Source organism: Ursus americanus, chromosome 25 (genome assembly GCF_024610735.1).
Source record: "Ursus americanus isolate L20-20 chromosome 25, mUrsAme1.1.p, whole genome shotgun sequence".
Lineage (NCBI taxonomy): Eukaryota > Metazoa > Chordata > Mammalia > Carnivora > Ursidae > Ursus > Ursus americanus.
Window position 1 is genome coordinate 44,058,114 of NC_142151.1, and position 18,837 is coordinate 44,076,950.

The 18,837-nt window shown below is 53.3% G+C and overlaps 2 protein-coding genes across 3 annotated transcripts; both read left to right on the forward strand.

Moving 5' to 3' along the window:
- Positions 1–57: 57 nt before the first annotated feature.
- On the forward strand, positions 58–10,149 carry LOC123794616 (uncharacterized). 2 transcript variants are annotated; one of them, XR_015721694.1, is made up of 3 exons: positions 58–174; positions 7,249–7,344; positions 9,228–10,140. XR_015721694.1 is itself a non-coding variant. In XM_045800770.2 (2 exons), the coding sequence occupies exon 1, from the start codon at positions 6,550–6,552 to the stop codon at positions 7,048–7,050; it is 501 nt and encodes a 166-aa protein (XP_045656726.1). In that variant the 5' UTR covers positions 4,364–6,549; the 3' UTR covers positions 7,051–7,344; positions 9,228–10,149. The 2 variants fall into 2 exon arrangements, 1 of the variants encoding a protein (XP_045656726.1); XM_045800770.2 differs by lacking the exon at positions 58–174 and having other exon boundaries at positions 4,364–7,344; positions 9,228–10,149.
- A 3,274-nt stretch (positions 10,150–13,423) lies between these two features.
- SLC61A1 (solute carrier family 61 member 1) lies at positions 13,424–15,803 on the forward strand. The gene is made up of 2 exons (XM_045800949.2): positions 13,424–13,596; positions 14,191–15,803. The coding sequence occupies exon 2, from the start codon at positions 14,209–14,211 to the stop codon at positions 15,559–15,561; it is 1,353 nt and encodes a 450-aa protein (XP_045656905.1). The 5' UTR covers positions 13,424–13,596; positions 14,191–14,208; the 3' UTR covers positions 15,562–15,803.
- The last annotated feature ends 3,034 nt before the right edge of the window (positions 15,804–18,837 follow it).

Below are 18,837 nucleotides of genomic sequence, written 5' to 3' on the forward strand. Positions count from 1 at the left end.
CCCCTGCCGCCTGCCCCTGCCCGTCTCCCTCTTCGGTGCCCTGGGGCTGGGGGGCGGGGGTGGGTGGGAGGGGGGCTGGGCGGGGCGGCCCAGGACTCCTGGGTCTCTGCCCCTCCCATTTGCTGGGCTTCCGTGGCTCCATCCCCAGGAGGCCGGGCAAGGCTGGCAGAAGAGGTCAGTGTCCTGGGCCCATGATGCCACCCTTTCTCTCTGGCACTTTTCCCCTTCCTGCCATTTAGGGGGACTGGTTGGGTTCTCTGGCCAGGCTGTGTGGTTCAGTGAAGTCAGTCTCTGCTACCTCCGGAGGGGAGGCAACGGGAGCTGTATCCTCATCATCTCAGGGGTGGAGTGATGGGGCTGGGGTACGAAGCAAATGCCACTCGCTTGACCCTTGGCTTAGCCTTCACCTGCAGGTCAAGGTAGTCTCTACTTCCCCTAGCTTATCCCAGGTGGTCTTTTGGTGCCAGGAGCAAACTGGTTTAACTAGTGGGATTGGAGAGGGGGGTTCTGAAGCCCCGGGGCTGGAGGACCTCCTCCTTTCACCTTGCCTTGAGTAAACTCAGGATTTAGGGTGCCTGGGTCCCTGGCTGCCAATGTTGTCCCCACCTTTGGGCTTGGATCTGGAGGGGGAGAGACTGGTGAGGAGGCAGGAGGAACTGTAGCTGGGAGTGGGAGGAGCCTTGGGCTGGGTGTGAGGGAGAAAGCCCAAGCAGAGGGTGTGTGTCTGCCTTAACCAGCGCCTGCTTGCCTGGTAGATGCGCCACGAATGTTGTTGACTCTGTGTGTGTGTGTGTGTGTGTGCGTGTGTGTGTGTGTGTGTGTGTGTGTGCGCGCGCGCGCGCGCACCCAGGGTCAGTGTCAATGTCTGATTGACACTCTCGGACTTCAACATGACCACCAAAGACTCTCAGCCCGATACTGGGAACCTGGGGGGGGGGGTTGTCTCCATTCTACTGAAGACAGAGTGAGAGAAAAGAAGGGGTCTGAAGTCCAGGCTCTGTGCGTGGACCCCAAACACTCCCACAGGGATGAAGGGTGGGAGGGAGAAAGGAGAGAAGGGGAGCAGTAATAGGGGCTGAACTGGGCTGGGGAGACGCACCCGAAGGACCTTTCCCAGCAACAATCCCGCGGTGGCCAGCCCTGGGGACGTGGGCTTCAGATCACGTCATCACGTTTTCCGTACAGAAATTGCTCTGTCCTCACTGCCACTCTGGGGGCCAGGTGTCCTCCCTCCTAGGAAAGGCCACTTTTGGTAGCCAGAGTCAGGTGATGGCGTGGGGGAAAGAGGGGGCATGCTGTGGCTATCTCAGGAGAACAGGAGACGTCAATGGGGGTGCAGACAAGGCCCTCCCTTTCACTCCAGGGGTGGAAAGAGCTGGGAATAGGTACTCCAGGGTCCCGTCCCCAGGTGGCCTGGCTGCTGTTGACTTTGCTTGGTTACCCTGGGAGCAGCACTCAGCAGCGTGGGAGGGGCAAGTGTCAGGGAGTTGGACCCAGGCATCCAGGCTGGGGTGGGATGGCGCCCGCCTGTGTGGCAGGGATCCTGCCAGGAGGCTGCAAAGTTAACCCCTCCTGCCCTGATGCTGGTGGCTGGTGGAAGGAGGGCGGGCCCAACTGCGGTTTGTGAATGTGGCCCTAATTCACCCTCCCCATCCCAGTCCCAGCACATCTGTACTTGGTTTACAGTGAATGAGTCTCCTGTCCTCATGACCGGGCGAGGGCACCACTCCCTCCCTGGCCCTTGGCCGGGCATCCTGACACAGAACCAGGCACCACCCCCGTGACACTCTTCCTGCTGGGTATCTCCTCTCTCTACTCTTCCCCCCTCTCCTTCTTAAAGGGGCTCAGAGGCTGGTCCCCAAGGCCAAGAGCTAGGGCTCTAGGACTGTGCAGCTGGGGTAGCAGATGGGGACAGGGACGATAAACAGCGGGGTGGGAGGGAGACACTTGTGGTGGACTGCAAAGAGTCAGCAGGTCTAAAATTCCATCTGTCTTTGCCCTTCTTTTTGTTTTGGTTTGTCTGTCTGTCTGCCTCTGTCTTTGTCTCTGGTGGGTGTTTGTCCATCCATCCGTCTTTGGTAACTGTGGCTCCTCCCTTCTGGTGGCCTGCTCCGTCCCCAGCCAAGGACAGCAGCCAGGGGGCGATGCCCAGGAAGACCGGCCCTGTGCCGGCCCCTCCCCTTGGGATTGCCGCGCCTCCGCCCCCGCCCCTCCCTGGGACCCAATGACTGGGGTCTGTTTGGAAGTCAAAACAAAAAGCCAGCAGACTGGGGATCAGGGAAGTGGAGCATGGTGAGGGGTTCAGATTCTTCTCCTCTCTCCCTCTTGCAATGGAACCAGTCTTCCGTCCAGGGATTCCAGGAGGAGACTTGAGAAGAGGGCCTCCGGCTCTGGAAGCTGGTGGAGAGAACTCCCCTCATTTCTTCTTCCCTTCTGTCATCCCTATTTCTAGCCCTTACTCTTTGTGGTATTCTACTGGTCACCCTGGCAACTTGGAGAAATGATTTCTTGGGGGCCCTCGGACGAGGCTCCCTTTGCTTCCCTCATCACAAAGACCAGAAGGAGAGATTGTGCAGACGGACAGGACATCTGACCCACCTGCTCCGGCGGTGCTTCCTTGCCCCACCCCTCATGGTCACCCTCCCCTCTACCCACCAGCAGGAGGACACTGAATGGGTAATTATCCCATGCCCACTCTGGTGCTGGGGAGAACGTCTTACGCCTCGCCCAGAGGTGGCTGGCAGATGTCTGTGGGAGCTGGGGGAGCTATGTTACAGCCCCCGAGGACATCATTAAGGCACGGAAGTGCCATCGGAGCTTGGAGGCCAGGGCACCCAGGGAGAATGTGATGAAAACATGTTTTGTACAGCACGTGTCTTCTCTTTTCCCTTCCTCCCCTTCTTTCCCACCTCCTCCCCCCAGGCCTGCCTGGTGCCAAGGCCGGTGCCAGCCCTGCCCCGGGTGCTTGCTCAATTCCACCCCTTTGACCAGGCCTCTTCTCCGCTTGCCGGGTTGTTGGCTTTCCTGGTGAATGAATTTGCGTGTGGAAGGTCCTTAGGAGCCTCGGTGCCACCCAGATCCCCACAGAGAATAAGGCCTTGATTTTGAAACACAGGATTTGGGGACTGGCCTCAACAACTCTAGGAGTTTCTTCCCTGAACATGCACCCTTCCTTAATTCAACAAATCTTTAAGGATCCACTGTGTTCCAAGCACCGTACTGGACCCTGGGAATACCCAGGTATGGTTCTTGCCGCCTGTGGCTCGTAATCTGGTGGAGGAGTCAGATGTTTACCAAATAATCCACAAAATTCCAAGTGATAACTAGTGTGCAGAGGCGTAAGGTACGATGAGAGTGGATAATAGGGGGATTTCCCCCCCAGCCAAGGAGATCAGGAAAGGCTTGGTGGGGGGGAACTGAGGAGGAGCATGGAGAGAAAGGAAGGCAACCAAAGAATGTGTGCGAAGGGCCTGGGATAGGGTCCTGGCTCCCAGCCACCCTGCTCCCCCCAAGAAAGAAGAGCGTCCCTCTGTTCCTGTTCCCCACCTGGATTCTGTTGTGCTACAAGGGGGAGATGATAAGCACCTCCTAATGGTCAAAGCCTGGGGGGGGGGCACGTCGGGACACCTCGTGACCCCACCCTGGAGTGATTCCACCCACTCCTTCATTTCCTCCTCTGGAAAGGGAAATAGAGGCACAGATAGGGAAGAGGAAGCCACAGGCTTAGGCCTCAGATTATACACAGAAAACAAGGCCCCACGTTGTTGGCACATCCCCCAGAGTGAGGGATTCCTGTGTTTGCCTAGCTGGAGCCTCAGCAGACAGAAAAGCCTTCTCCTCCAAGCTGTTCCGCCATGTGCCCTTCCTCCTCCCTGATCCAGCCCTGACCTGTCCCACTCCCTGGAACTAGGAGCAGGTCTAGTCGCCTGCAGTATGTGTGAGGTGAGAGCTCCAGGCGCCTGCCAGTCATCGTGTGGTGGGTGTACAAGTGTTTTGTACAGAACCTCAACCCAGGGGTTAGAGAGTTATCTCTCCTCTGTCCACTGGGGGCTTCCAGTTCCTCTTGCCTAGACACCAAAGTGCCAAGGTTCTTCCTTTCTGAGGAAAAGGAATTGAAGGCCCTTTGGAGGAGGGAGCAGGCTTCTTTGTGCCTCTGCCACCTCTGGAGCTGGCAAAGAGGTCATGGGACCAATGGGGTTAAGTTCCAACCCTGCTCTGACCCACTTTCCTCCCTGTGCCCACATCCCCTGGAGCCAGGGTGTTGGGTGGGGCCCGGCCTGGCACCCCCCGCACCCACACCTGGGACTTCCCCAAGATGGAAACTCCCAGAACCCTGGTGTCTTATCTCGCCTGCCAGCTCCCACCGACTGCCTGGGAGCCGTTCAGCATCAGTTGGCTCTCCCTGTCTGCCAGCTCTCTGCCAGAGTACAGACGCATCTTCGCTTCAGGGCCCTCCCCCAAAGATGATGTCCCACTCTTGGGGGCCATCTTTGATATCTGGCTGCCCCTTCTAGCAGGTTCCTTTGAAGAAAAGATGTGGGGCTGGGGCCAGGGGGTTGGGAAGCTATCCTTTGTTGAGCACCTACTGTGTTCCAGGCATTGTGCTAGGGGTGTACCTTAATCCGCACGGCAGTCCAGAGAGGTAGCAGTTATCATCCCCATTTCACCGAAGAGGGAGCTGATTGAGCAACTTGCCCAAATCACACAGCTACAAAGTGGCAAAGCTAAGATGGGAACCCAGGTCCTGGTGGTCCTGAGCGCTCTTCACCGCAGCAGGCTTCCTCCTCTTCCGCAGCTGCCCCTCTCTCCACGGGATGAGAGACTTGGAAAATTCAATGCAGTGCAATTCAGCATACTTTTACTCCCTGCCTCACGCCAGGCACTGATAGGTGCCAGAAATACAGGGAAGGCTGCTGTCCTTAAGATCTGGTGGGCAAGATGGGTGTATGAACTAGGAAGTATCTAACTCCAGCCTTGTGATCTAAACAAGGCGGCGTGGACCAGAGGAAAGAAAAGTGATACTTTATTTTCTCTTTCTAGACAGAATATATAAATACACTATGAAAGGGTACAAATGAACTGGAACCCACCGAATACCCAATTAACTGCCATCCAAGTCAAGAAATAGTATTTCCTGCACGCCAGAAGCTCCCATGTGTTCTTCCTATAATCCCTTCCCTCCCCTAAGAAGTAACCACCATCCTGACTTTTGTGATAATTATTTCCTTGGTTTTTTTTTTAAGGTTTTATTTATTTCTTTGAGACAGAGAGAGCAAGAGCACGAGCCTGAGCAGGGGGAGGGGCAGAGGGAGAAGCAGACTCCCTGCCGAGCAGGGAGCCCAAGGCTATGAGGAGCTCAGTCCCAGGACCCCGGGATCATGACCTGAGCTGAAGGTGGACGCTTAACTGACTGAGCCACCCAGGCGCCCAGACCACCAAATTTGATATTGCAACCTCCCACATTCCTTATCCCCTCCTCAGCTTTGTTTTTCTCCATAGCCCAGCCACCTGGGATGCATTCAGCCTCAGGCAGCTCCCCCCTGGTCTGCTGGGGCTTGACAGACTGTATCTCCCCCAAACCTTTAAGCGCTGTCATACCTGACGGTTTGGGGGCTGACTAGCTGCCCCTGCTGGTGGGCCCACCTCTCTGAGCCACTTGTTATCAGGGCACCCTGGGATTCCCACTGCCATTCTCATGCTCTGAAATAAGCTCCTGTATTTGTTTATTTACTTGTTTGGTTTTGGTCTCCACCCTGCCCCACCCCTCACTTTTATGGGGACTCTATAAAAGAGGGAACTTAGCTGCCTTATTCACTACCTGATACGTGATAAGTCCTCGAATAATAGTTGTCCAGGCTGGTTGTCAGTCTTCCAGAGACAGCCGGGCACCCCCACCCCCACACCTGGGATTTGCCCTGGCTGGAAATCCCCAGAACCCTAAGCATCCTCCCTCCACTGCCAGCTCCTGCCAACATCCCTGGCTCCTTGTCTCAGACAGCTCTGCGGAGGCTGCAGCTTCCCTGAATCCCCTCGGGGGACTGTCTGGGAGCTTGGGAGCAGCCTTTCTGACTGTCAGGGCCAGTGGCCATCAGGGCCAGAGCGTGCTGGGCAGGGGTCCTTACCCAGGCAGGTGGCAGGTGCCTGGAGCTCAAGAAAAAACATTTTGATTGAATAAAGGGGAAGGCTTCAGAGCTGAGAGAACCTCACCAGGCAGCGAAAAGAAAAAGAGCATTCGGAGCAGAGCAGAAGGAACGGTGGAAACAAAGGACTGGAGGCCTGAAAGCAGTGTCATATTTGAGCAACGGGTTCTGCTCTGGTGCAGCCGGAGAGTTTCAGTGGCGCGGGTAGCATGCCAGGAGAGCATCCCTGGGCAGGCCTGGAAGGGGAGGGCTGGCTGCGGAGGTCTGAGCTCCCAGCAGGATCAGTAAAGGCTCAGCAGGGTCTTAGGTTTAATCCTGCCCCCACCCCTGCCTCTCTCAGTCTGCCCTTCCTACTTCACCCCTGCCCTTCCCTTCACCCAACCCCCAGCCCTGCCGGTCCTGCAGCTGAATGGACTTCTCTCTTGGCCTACGCTTGGGGCCTCGGAACAAGAAGGCCACCACCCACCAACAGCCCCCTCCACCCACCGGGCATGGCCCACCAGCAGCCTCTCCTTGTCTGTCTTGTCCCCCCTCAGCCTGTTTTTGCCCCTGCCCTAGCTGTCCTCCTCCCACCTGCTCCTGCACTGCCTATCCCTCTTATGCAGCCACCTGCCCTTCCTGTCCCGGCCTCCCTGGCCCACCCTGTACCTGCTCCTGTCCTCCCTGCCCTGCCTGTCCTCCCTTGACTTGTCCGCACAGCTCCTGCATCCGATGCGCTGGTCCGCACCTGACCTGCTGCCACTCCTCACCTTGCTCAATTTACCCTTGCTCCAAAGGCCCAGCCGCCTGTCTGAGCTCCTGCCTGGGCTGCAGTGACAGCTGTGGCTGTGGCCGAGGAGCTCCTCCAGGTGCCACTGGCCGCTGCTTCAGGGGACAACGCACCTCTCAGAGGCACTGTCTGATAGTCTAGCTGGGCTCTTGCCCTCTTGAGAGATCGGCGGTCTCCTGGAGCTCTTCTGCCAGCTGCTTCCTCTGGGGGGAGGCAGAAGCTCTGGAGGGAGGAGAGGGATCAGTTAGACCCCTCGCCCAGACAGGTAGAGGCAGAAGGCTGCTCAGAGCCCCAGCCTCCCCGCAGTCCCTGAGAGCGGGGCATCTGCTTTGATGTTAGTTTCTGGACATGCTCCCGCTGGGTCCAGAACCTCTTCTTCTGCAACTTCTGGAATGGAAAGCGTGCTTCTCAGAGCCTCCCACGTGGCTGCTGAAGGTGAGCAAGTTGGCCATTTTCTTCCTCTAATCAGCCTCTGCTGGCGATCCTTCTTGGCTCATCTTCTCCCTCGTTTTCGTGAATAAGGTGCATTCCTCCTCTAGAGGCACTAGGGATTCTTTCTCCAGGGGCCACTTCTTGCCCCTTGAACCTCCACCCATCTCCCTGACTGACCCAAGAGTCTCTGGACCCCTTACGTCTCATCTTGAGTCAGGCAAAGAAGGTCAGTGGCTCTTGGAGCAGAAGAGAAAGCCAAGCAGAGGTTTCTTGGCTCTTCCCTCCCCTTGGATATCATGACATCCTTCATGGTTCTTTGCTTCTAGGAACCTGGCGTTCTCTGCCTGGATGTCTTGTCTTTCAAATCTCTGAGTGCTCACGCAGTCTCATGACCTCAATCTTTCAACAGTAATCCCATCTGCTACATCCATGCTCATCTGGAATGGGGATAAGGGAAGCTGGGAACCCTGGACTCAGGCTCCGAGTGATCCCGTCCGCATAGCTAGTCAGAATCCCCTGTTTCTGGGGGTGGGGCGGGGGGGTTTAGAGAAGGAACCAAGAGGAAGCTGGAAGTAAGAGCCCCAGTATCTGCCCAGGACCGGGCCCTAAGCTGAGAGCCCGTAAGCGCTCCTCTACATTCCTCAAGTCCTCTGACACTAGTCTGTTTCAGTGCTCTCTTTCTCAGCCTCCTTCTCTGGGACCTTTTGTTCTTTGCTCCCCATCTCTGTGTGGCCTTCTGTTTACCCTTCCTTCCGTCTGTCTACATCACTGTCTATTTCTGCTTCCTTGTTTCTGTCACTGAGACATTCCGCCTTCACCTTACCTTGTCTTTATATCAGTTTTCCCTGTTCTCTATCCCTCTATATCTCTCCCCATTTCCCCATCTAATTTTTTAAAATATTTTATTTCTGTATTTGAGAGAGAGAGAGCACAACCAGAGGGAGAAGCAGGCTCCCTGCTGAGCAAGGACCCCCCCCCCCCATGCGGGACTCAATCCCAGGACCCTGGGATCATGACCTAAGCCAAAGACAGAGGCTTAACAGACTAAGCCACCCAGGCATCCCTCCCCATCTAATATAAAGTCTACCTAACATATATGTCTTTTCCTTTCCCCCTTCCCTGTCTCAGTTTGTGTCTTCATCTCTATTTGCTTTCTTGGTCTTTTGATCCACCTTATACATCTCTCTCTCTTTTTAAAGTAAGCTCTATGTCCAACATGGGGCTCGGACTCAGGACCCTGAAGTCAAGAGTCGCACGCTCCCCTGGCGGAGCCAGCCAGCTGCCCCTCTCTGTTTTTCTATCCTGTTGTGCTTCTGGTGCATTTCACTCCCTGTCTCTTTCATTTCTATTTCCGTTTCTGTCCTTGTCTTCCTCCCTGTCTTCTGGGTCTAGCTGTTTTTTCACTTCCTATCTCTCTTTCTGCCTCCCCATATCTGTCTTTCTCTCTTCCGGGTCCTACAGATACCCACACACCATGCCTGTGTCATGCCTGTCTCATTGCTGCACGAGGTCCAGAACCGTGAGTCCTCCAATGTCTGTCTGTCCCACACATGCCCCCAAGCACTGGTGTTTGCAAGGGCTGGACACAGCTACCAGAATAGCCCTTCCTTTCCCCACCCATGATCCAGGCAATCCATCCCTACTCAGTTCTAAGCTCAAAATTTTTTAAAATGATGCTTCTTCCAACTTCTTATTCTGAAAATTAGCAATTAAAAAGAAAAAGAACTGGGGCACGTGGCTGGCTCAGTCTGTGGAGTGTGCATCTCTTGATTTGGGGGTTGTAGTTTCAAGCCCCACACTGGGTGTAGAGACTACTTTTTAAAAATTTTTTGGAAAAAAAAGAATTAAGTATTTATACTGCTTGTCCTGTATAAACTATATTTCAGGGTAGCCAAATAGCTCTAAGTGGTGGAGAAAACTTCTCATTTACAGAAGAATTCCAGCTAATGTGGAAGGAATATGGAATTCGAAAAACAATTTTGCAACCCTTAATGAAATAATTGATCAGAACAAGAATCATGAATGGATGAAACCGAAGACGATGGTTGATGGGGAACTTTACAATGGAGGAATCAAGCTGTCACCACCTGACCCACTGATGAATCTTACCATCACTAGAAGGGGCACAACCACCCGCTGTGCACCTCCTGATGTGATGTAATCTGAAGCCCTTGACACCACCCACAAGACACTCTTGCCAAACAAGGGAACAAATACACAAAAAACCTGAATGTGATTCAAATCGAACCTCTAGAACTAAACTCCATTTAACAGGATACATCAGGGATGGAGGAACAGTTCAAATGACACAGGAGGAAGTGAGAAGACACATCCAGAATGTGGAATCTTTTCGAGGAAATCTGACCCAATTTCTTCAACTAGTGAATGGCTGGGCGGGGAAATAATAATAATAATAATAATAATAATAATAATAATAAAAGGACAACAATTATATGGAGCACATGGACCTTGTTTGGTTCCTGATTTGGACAACCCAATTGTAAAAAGATAGTTTTAGATAATTGGAGCCTTTTAATCATGGATTGGATATTTACAATGCCAAGGGATCAGTATTGATTTTGTTAGATGTAAAATGGCCTTGGAGAGATGTGAGAAAAGGGCCTTATTTCCTAGAGATGCACGTTGAAGTATGGAGTGAAGTGACATACTTACTTTTAAATATTTTGGCAAATAAAAAAGGACAGAAAAAACGGAGTAGAAGGAATAAAGTGACAAAATTAATATTACTGAATTAACTATACTCTCTATCTTTGTGTATGTTTGAACATTTTCGTAATAAAAGTTTTAAATGATGCCCCACTGGTGAGCAAGGTCCCTAGTTATTCCCAAAGCATCCTCCCGCCTTCCCTGAAAACCAGGACTTCCCCTGTGACTCCGCAATGCATAGACCTCAGCCCTCCTTGCCTCTACTAGAAGCATGTCCTAGAGATGGGATGTGCTCACAGGCTGCCTTGTATGCCCTCCAGTCCACTGCTGACCCATTTCCCATGTTAGGACCTTTCCCAGCAGTGCTTCACAGTTCTGAGGGGACAGGGGGGAAACTTAAGACTAAACATATTTTTAATGGGTCCCACAATAGGCAAAAATAATCCAAAGTAATGTGATCTTGCTGTAAGTCTCTCTCTGCCAGGTGCTTCTGAGCAAAATGTAGCTCCTGGAAAACAGAAGGCCAGGAATGTGAGGCCATCCTGTCCCACTCTTGCCTTCATTCAGGATGACCTCCACCCTCAAAAGAAACAGGTGTCATGAGTTCGAGGAGCTTCAGTCCAGGACTGAGAGGGAGAGTATGTGGGTCGTCTGTGCTCTCACTCACTGAATGACCCTGGGGAAATCATGGTTTTTGAGTCTTTGTGTTTCTAGACGAATGCATGGGAACCACTACCCCTTTCTACTCTGTAGGATTTGCCAGTTAGAAATAAAGGCGCTCTGGAACTTGTAGGGTATAAATCTTAGCTGTTTACTTTATCATAAGAAAGTATTTCTTGGGGTGCCTGGCTGGCTCAGTCTGTTAAGCATCGGATTCTTGATCTCAGGGTCATGAGTCCAAGCCCCATGTTGGGCGCCACGCTGGGCAGGGAGCCTACTTAAAAAAAAAAAAAAGTATTTCAAGATGTAATCCCAGGGGCGCCTGGGTAGCTCAGTCGTTAAGCGTCTGCTTTTGGCTCAGGGCATGATCCCGGCGTTCTGGGATCGAGCCCCACATCAGGCTCCTCTGCTGGGAGCCTGCTTCTTCCTCTCCCACTCCCCCTGCTTGTGTTCCCTCTTTCGCTGGCTGTCTCTCTGTCTGTCAAATAAATAAATAAAATCTTAAAAAAAAAAAAAAGATGTAATCCCAGACTCTCCCACCCTCTACCCTCCAAGCCTTAGTATAAAGGAAACCAACATTTACTAATCACCTGTGCAAACGAGTGAACTCATTTAATCTCAGAAACCACATGAGTGTGGAACTGGAAAGATCTGGGTCCCAGTTCTAACTCTACCTCTTACCATGAGATTCTGGGCATATTATCTAACCTTTCCAACTCTCAAGGATAATAATAGTACCTACCTTACCGGTTGTTGTGACACGACATAATTAATCTATAATGGCCCAGGAATTCTTAAAACAGAGTTTATTTTTATTTTTAAGATTTTATTTATTTATTTGACACAGACACAGCCAGTGAGAGAGGGAACATAAGCAGGGGGAGTGGGAGAGGAGGAAGCAGGCTCCCAGCGGAGCAGGGGGCTCCATGCAGGGCTCGGTCCCAGGACCCTGGGATCAGGCCCTGGGCCGAAGGCAGACGCTTAACGACTGAGCCATCCAGGCGCCCCTAAAACAGAGTTTAGATACATACAGATAACTGTTTGATGACTGTTACCAGCTAATATGGGCCAGCACTTTTTAGACTGATTTATCTGGATTACCTTATCCATTTATTTATTGAATTCTTTTTACTTATCAATAACTGTTTTTTTAACTTTCTTTTTTTTAAATTGATCTCTATACACATCATGGGGCTGGAACCCCCACTCCCACCTACTCCCCAGATCAAGAGTCACATGGTCTTCCAACTAAGCCAGCTAGGTGCCCCTCAATAACTGTTTTAAGTACTGGGAATACAAGTGAACAAATAGATAAAAATCTGTAGGGAGAAGAGATAGTAAATAAGTAAAATATATAGTGTGCCAGATAGTGTTAAGTGCTATGGAGAAAATGCAGCAAAGGGGAATAGAGGCTGGAAGGACAGCAAGCAGATTACTAGTGGAGGTGGTGGTGCTGCAGTCTTATTTTATTTTTTTAAGATTATTTATTTATTTATTTATTTGGGGCACCTGGGCGGCTCAGCTGTTAAGCATCTGCCTTAGGCTCAGGTCATGATCCTAGGGTCCTGGGATCAAGCCCCGCATCGAGCCCGCATCAGGCTCCCTGCCCAGCAGGAAGCCTGCTTCTCCCTCACACACTCCCCTTGCTTGTGTTTCCTCTCTCGCTGTCTCTCTGTCTTTTTTTTTTTTAAGATTTTATTTATTTATTTGAGATAGAGAGAGAGAGAGAGCCCGAGCAGAGGAAGCAGCAGGCCGACTGAGAGGGAGAAGCAGGCTCCCTGCTATGACCCGAGCCAAAGGCAGACACTTAACTGAGCCACCCAGGCGTCCCAAGAGCTGCTGTTTTAAACAGGGTCTCCCAGTAAGGCCTCTCTGAGAAGTCAACATTTGAACAGAGAACTGGAGGGGCTGGAGGGAACCATGTGGGTATTTGGGAGAAGAACCAAAACGTTTCAGGGCACGGTATGCAAAGGCCTGAGTAGAAAGAGTCTAGAGGGAGATTTGCAGATGAAGTCAGAGAAGTAGTGCAGGAACAGGGAATAGAGGGTTTTGTAGGTCATTGTAAAGATTTTGGCTGTTACGCTTAGTGAGGTGGGAAGCCATTGGAGATACTACTAAGGCTGGGGTATAAGGAAAAAAACCTTTCCAAGGTAACACAGCTGGTAAGTGCCAGAAGGTGGGCATTCAGCAACAGGGCTGAACTTCAGCCTGTTTTACTTGGGCACCGCTCTCTGGACAAAGGAACTAGGACACTAAGGAGTAATGTGGCTTGCCCAAGGTCACGCGTTGGTTAAACGACAGGGATGGGATTTGAGCCTTAGCCCGTCTTCCTGCCGGAGTCCAAGTCCTTAACACCACACAGCCTGCCTCAGGTGTCTGGGCCAGACTGACGTCGGGCCTAGAGGTCACTACAGTGAGAGAGGAGGAAAACCCGGGAGCCGACTCGGCTTAGGGCAGCGGTGTTCCTTCGGATGCTCCAGCCCACGAGTCTGCGGGACTGCCGGCGTTCTCCATGTTACGGAGGGAGAAAGAGAAAATGGGTCTTTATTTCGGGGCGGCCCCGCAGGTACCCGGGAGTCGAAGGAGCGGGTGTCACGGGAAGGCAGCGGAGGGGGTCAGAGCGAGAGCAGCAACCGCTACCACCTCTACTCTTTACCGCTGGCTTGGGGAGTTGAGAGCCCGTGGCGGGGGGGGGGGGGGGGGGGCAGAAGGCGGAGCAGGGGCGGGGCTTGAACGCCTCACCCGGTCACGTGACGGGGCCATCATGGCGGCGGCCAGAGGCCTACCCGGCTCCCGGAAGCAGGCTGTGAGGGGCGGGCGCGCTGCTGGAACCCGAGCCGGAGCCCGAGCCGGAGGTAGAGCGGGCAGGGCGGCCCGGCGGCCTGGAGCCGGACGTGTCCGGGACGTCCCCGCAGACCGGGGCAGCAGGTGAGACGGGGTCTGGGCGAGGTGCAAGCAGGTGTGGCGGCGTTGGAGCGCTGGGCTGGGGCTAGGGGGCGCAGGGGGGTGCCTATGACCTGGAGGAGCGGGAATCCGAGATGCACGCCTGTGACCCTGAAGCAACTCGGGAGGGCCGCGCGGGCGGGAGGGATGCCCTCGACAGATGGAAAGACTGAGGGCAAAAACGAGCTCTCCAGAGAGAATGGGAGGTAATAGCCGTATACAGAAGCTGTAGTGGAAAAGGACAGCACCCCCCTTAACTTGTGGGGCTGGAATTATTGTATTAAAGGGACTCCCTCTTTGCTATGCCAGGCAAGGGTGGGGCGAATGCTCAACATACCCCCCCTCCCCTTTTACCCCTCCCTGCTGCACAGTGTCCTAGGAGACCTGCTCTGGCGGGCCACTCCTCCCACCCACACAACTGGTCCCTCCGGTCTGAGCTCTAGGGGAGTGGAGTTGAGGGGTGGGGAAATGCAGTTGGCAGGGGGGGTTGGGTGGAGCTGTCTCCTGCTTAGACACCCAGCTCCTTGACAGTGCTACCTGGGCAATGGATGTGACTCGGAACCCCCCTTCCTTCCCTAGGTCGTCCCGGGGCCCGCCATGCTGGTGACTGCCTATCTTGCTTTTGTGGTCCTCCTGGCCTCCTGCCTGGGGTTGGAACTGTCAAGATGCCAGGCTAAGCCCCCTGGAAGGGCCTGCAGCAACCCCTCCTTCCTTCGGTTTCAACTGGACTTCTATCAGGTCTACTTCCTGGCGCTGGCAGCTGACTGGCTCCAGGCCCCCTACCTCTATAAACTCTATCAGCATTACCACTTCCTGGAGGGTCAGATTGCCATCCTCTATGTCTGTGGCCTTGCTTCCACAGTCCTTTTTGGACTGGTGGCCTCCTCCCTTGTGGATTGGCTGGGTCGTAAGAAGTCTTGTGTCCTCTTCTCCCTCACTTACTCTCTATGCTGCTTAACCAAACTCTCTTGGGATTACTTTGTACTGCTAATGGGCCGAGCACTTGGTGGACTGTCCACAGCCCTGCTCTTCTCGGCCTTCGAGGCCTGGTACATCCATGAACACATGGAGCGTCATGACTTCCCTGCTGAGTGGATCCCAGCTACCTTTGCCCGAGCTGCCTTCTGGAACCATGTGCTGGCTGTAGTGGCAGGTGTGGCAGCTGAGGCCGTGGCCTGCTGGATGGGGCTGGGGCCTGTAGCACCCTTTGTGGCTGCCATCCCTCTCTTGGCTCTGGCTGGGGCCCTGGCCCTTCATAACTGGGGAGAGAACTGTGATCGGCAGCGTGCCTTTTCAAGGACTTGCGCTGGAGGCCTGCGCTGCCTGCTGTCAGACCGCCGTGTGCTGTTGCTAGGCACCATACAAGCCCTGTTTGAGAGCGTCATCTTCATCTTTGTCTTCCTCTGGACGCCTGTGCTGGACCCACATGGGGCTCCACTGGGCATTGTCTTCTCCAGTTTCATGGCCGCCAGCCTGCTCGGCTCTTCCCTGTACCGCATCGCTACCTCCAAGAGGTACCACCTTCAGCCCATGCACCTGCTCTCCCTCGCTGTCCTCATCGTTGTCTTCTCCCTTTTCATGTTGACTTTCTCCACCAGCCCAGGCCAGGAGAGTCCAGTGGAGTCCTTCATAGCCTTTCTACTTATCGAATTGGCCTGTGGGCTATACTTTCCCAGCATGAGCTTTCTGCGGAGAAAGGTGATCCCTGAGACAGAGCAAGCTGGCGTACTCAACTGGTTCCGGGTGCCCCTGCACTTACTGGCCTGCCTGGGGCTCCTAGTTCTCCACGACAGTGATCACAAAACAGGCACTCGGAACATGTTCAGCATCTGCTCTGCTGTCATGGTGATGGCTCTGCTCGCGGTGGTGGGGCTCTTCACCGTGGTCAGGCACAATGCTGAGCTGCGGGTGCCCTCACCCACGGGGGAGCCCTATGCCCCTGAGCTCTAACCCTGTTCCGGGACAAAGGGGCTGGGAAGGACTCTTGAATCCCACCTCTCCAGGGCTGTACAGACCTCTCCGTGACTGACTTTGCAACTGTCTGACCCCTCAGCCTGTCCTGGGGCCCCGCCTGCCAGTGTTTTGGGTTGGAGAGCACGTGGGGCCTGCATGGCCTGGAAAGAAGATGCCAAATGTTGCCTCTGTGTTACTCCCTCTCCCCTTTCCATTTACAAATAAACACTTTTAATCGATCATTGATTTGATTCGCTCATCCTCACCTGTACCCACCTCAGTAGTTTCTGGTGAGTGGGCACCTGGAGAGTTTGAGGGTAGAGGTGGGCTCACCAGCAGAAGCATTTGTATTTCTGGCCTCTCTAAGATGGTCTCCAGCTTAAACTGAGAGCTGTAGCATTGCCTCTTAGCGGAAATGGGTGGGAAGTGCCTGAGGCTCCTAGGTCTTCTATATCTTGTCACCCTGGGGACAGGTACCCTCTCTAGTTGCCCAGCAAGACCCTTGCTCCACATCCAGGGTGAGACAATTTCTGGAGCATGTGGGGTGAATACCCATGCCACTGAACAGAGATTCTAGGTGCTCGAGTTGCTTCTGTGACCACCCAGTGGGGCAAATCTGGGACCTTCCTGCAGAAACAAGCTTGCAGCTCAGCACATGTATGCTACCTGCCTTTCGCCTCAGTGGCACAATGCACCATTTGTCCAGCACCACCTGGGCCCGCCAGGTCCTGTGTCCTGTATCCTCGCATGAAACCTAAGTGAAGGGCTGCCAAGGGGAGAGGACCGTGGATGGCTAAGGGACTGGGACACCTTGTCTGTACCTGACTCTTCCCCACCCAGCCTCAATGAGGGTGAGGAAGCCATCAGGGCAGGAAACAGTACCAGTGGGAACACGAGTTCTGTGGGCCCCTCCCTGCCTCACCTGATTTTATCTCCCTTTCCTCCTCCCACCAAAACCCAGGCTTCTCAGGGGAAGCAGAGCCAGCGTTAAGAAAGGTGCGGATGAAGGGAGGGTAGGCTCAGGGGTATGTCCTGGAATGTGCTAGGGCTGGAGATGGGGGGACCCACCCACTTTGGCAAAGGGATTGACGTGATTTCCCTGGGTCCCAGGCTGCTCTCCAGACAGGAAGGTGCAAGATGCCCCAGGACCTGCAAGTTCCAACCTGTGTGGAGAGATAGCATCAGCTGGTGCTGCAGGAATGCAGCAGGGATGCGCTTCTGCAGGGGGAAACGGGGAGGAACGGGTAGGGGTCTCAGGTCCCTATTCAGTGCAGGGGGAAAAAAAAGGTCCCCCACCCAGACTGCAGGGAATAGAAGTTGAGGTTAAGTACAGAAAAACAGATACCTTTTCCTTCCCCCATCTTGAGGCTAAGACAGAGTTTCTTGCAAAACTCCACTTCCTCTTTCCGCCCTGTTGAGCTGGACCTAGATATATTTTAGAGTTATTTGTAGACTTTCCATCTCTGTCTACCATAGTGTGGTCTCCTTGAGGACAGGAGCAAGTTGTGTCTCATTTGCCTTTGTCTCCTCCATACATACACGCGGTGGGTGTTCTGCTCATGGCTGTGCTCAGTAAACATCTGGGGAGGAGACAGACTAGCTTACACCCGGCTTTCCAGAGCTGCCCATTTGGGAAGTCTATTAGACTAGAGTCCAGAGCCTAGTTAGTGATTTGTTGTTTGGGATGACCGTAATTATTTATCAATGGAAGCATGAGGGGGCCCCACATTCCTAAGCGTTAAGGAAATAGGAAGAAGAGACAGACTAATGAAGTTCCTTTAGTTTTGTCCCTGCTGAGCTTTCTCCAAAGGGGCTGGTAGCAGATAGACTGGGGAGGGCTCTCTCCTGTCAGATGCACGGGGCATTAAGAACTCCAAGGTATTTTCGACATTGTCCATTCAGCCTTAAATATATTTTTATTAAGCATCCACTGTATGCCATGCAGTGTGTTACTACTAGGTGCTGGTAAATTTCTTTTATAAAGAGCACGTAGCAAATGAATGGTAAAGCCAAAGCCAAACTGTGCTTCTCGCTGCCTGCCCGGCACCCCTTCTATGACAGGTACTGCCTGCGTCCCCCGGGTCTTTGCCGACGTCTTCTCACTGCCTGCCCAGCGCCCCTTCTATGACAGGTACTGCCTGCGTCCACCGGGTCTTTGCCGACGTCTCGCTGCCTGCCCGGCGCCCCTTCTATGACAGGTGCTGCCTGCGTCCCCCGGGTCTTTGCCGACGTGCCTTTTCCCCCTCTAGCCTTGCTCCCTCATCCCAAGCCCTGTCCTGGGAGAAGGGCAAGAGATTGGGAGTGTTTGGCCTCAGCCATCTGGTCCACTTTTTGGTATCTGCCCGTATGCATCAAAGGAGAGCTCGCTTGACCAGGCGCACACTGCCTGCAAAACACTGCTTCTGATGCTCTGCTGAGAGGCTGTACAGGCAACTGGTTAAGAGCATGGAACCGGAGCCCAACCGGGGCCTGGGTTCAAATTTGTTAGTTTGTTAGTTTCCTCATCTGTAAAACAGCGATGATAATATAGTCTCTACCCCATAGGGCTCTTTTGAGAATTAAAAGCATTATTGTATTTAAGTGCTTGGAACAGCTCTTGGCCCACAGTGTAAGCACCACATAAGTGTTTGCTTTTATATTTTATTTTAAAACTTTTTCAATCCAGCTGAGCCTAACCAGATCTGGGTATGAGAATGAATGGATGGAGCTGTGATTGGGTATAGAACTTTCCAACCCATCCCAGTGGCTGGGTGATTCCCAGAAGTGTTTATCCTTGGTCCTGGCCCAGATAGAAGTATCAAGCTATTTGAGAGGCCTTCTCCTCTGGGGTATGTGAGCAGCTGAGTAGGGTGTCAGTATGTTCCACTTGAACTCATTTCCTCTTCCTCAAGTGGGAAGGTCAGCATGGTGTCAGACTTGATACACACCACCATCTTTCACTAAGAGGCTCCTGATTTTCTGACTTCCCATCCAGCTGGACACATGATTATTTGATTTGGAACTTTTAAGTGATCCTGAGGAGAAGAGAAACATCCCAAGGAACCAGGAACCAATGGACAAGAAGGCAGGAGGATTGGGTCATGAGGATGGCACTGGGTTCTGAGGCCTGGAGGACTATCTCTTCCAGGAAAGTCAGTTCCTGCTCAGGAAGAGGAGGCCTTTTCCCAGCTAATGGCCATGGCCCTTTGGCTAGGTCTAGGTTCTATGCCCCACCACTGTTCCCCTAACCCCAACCCTGTGGTACTCTCTGTCCCTTTTATTATTTTTTGCCAC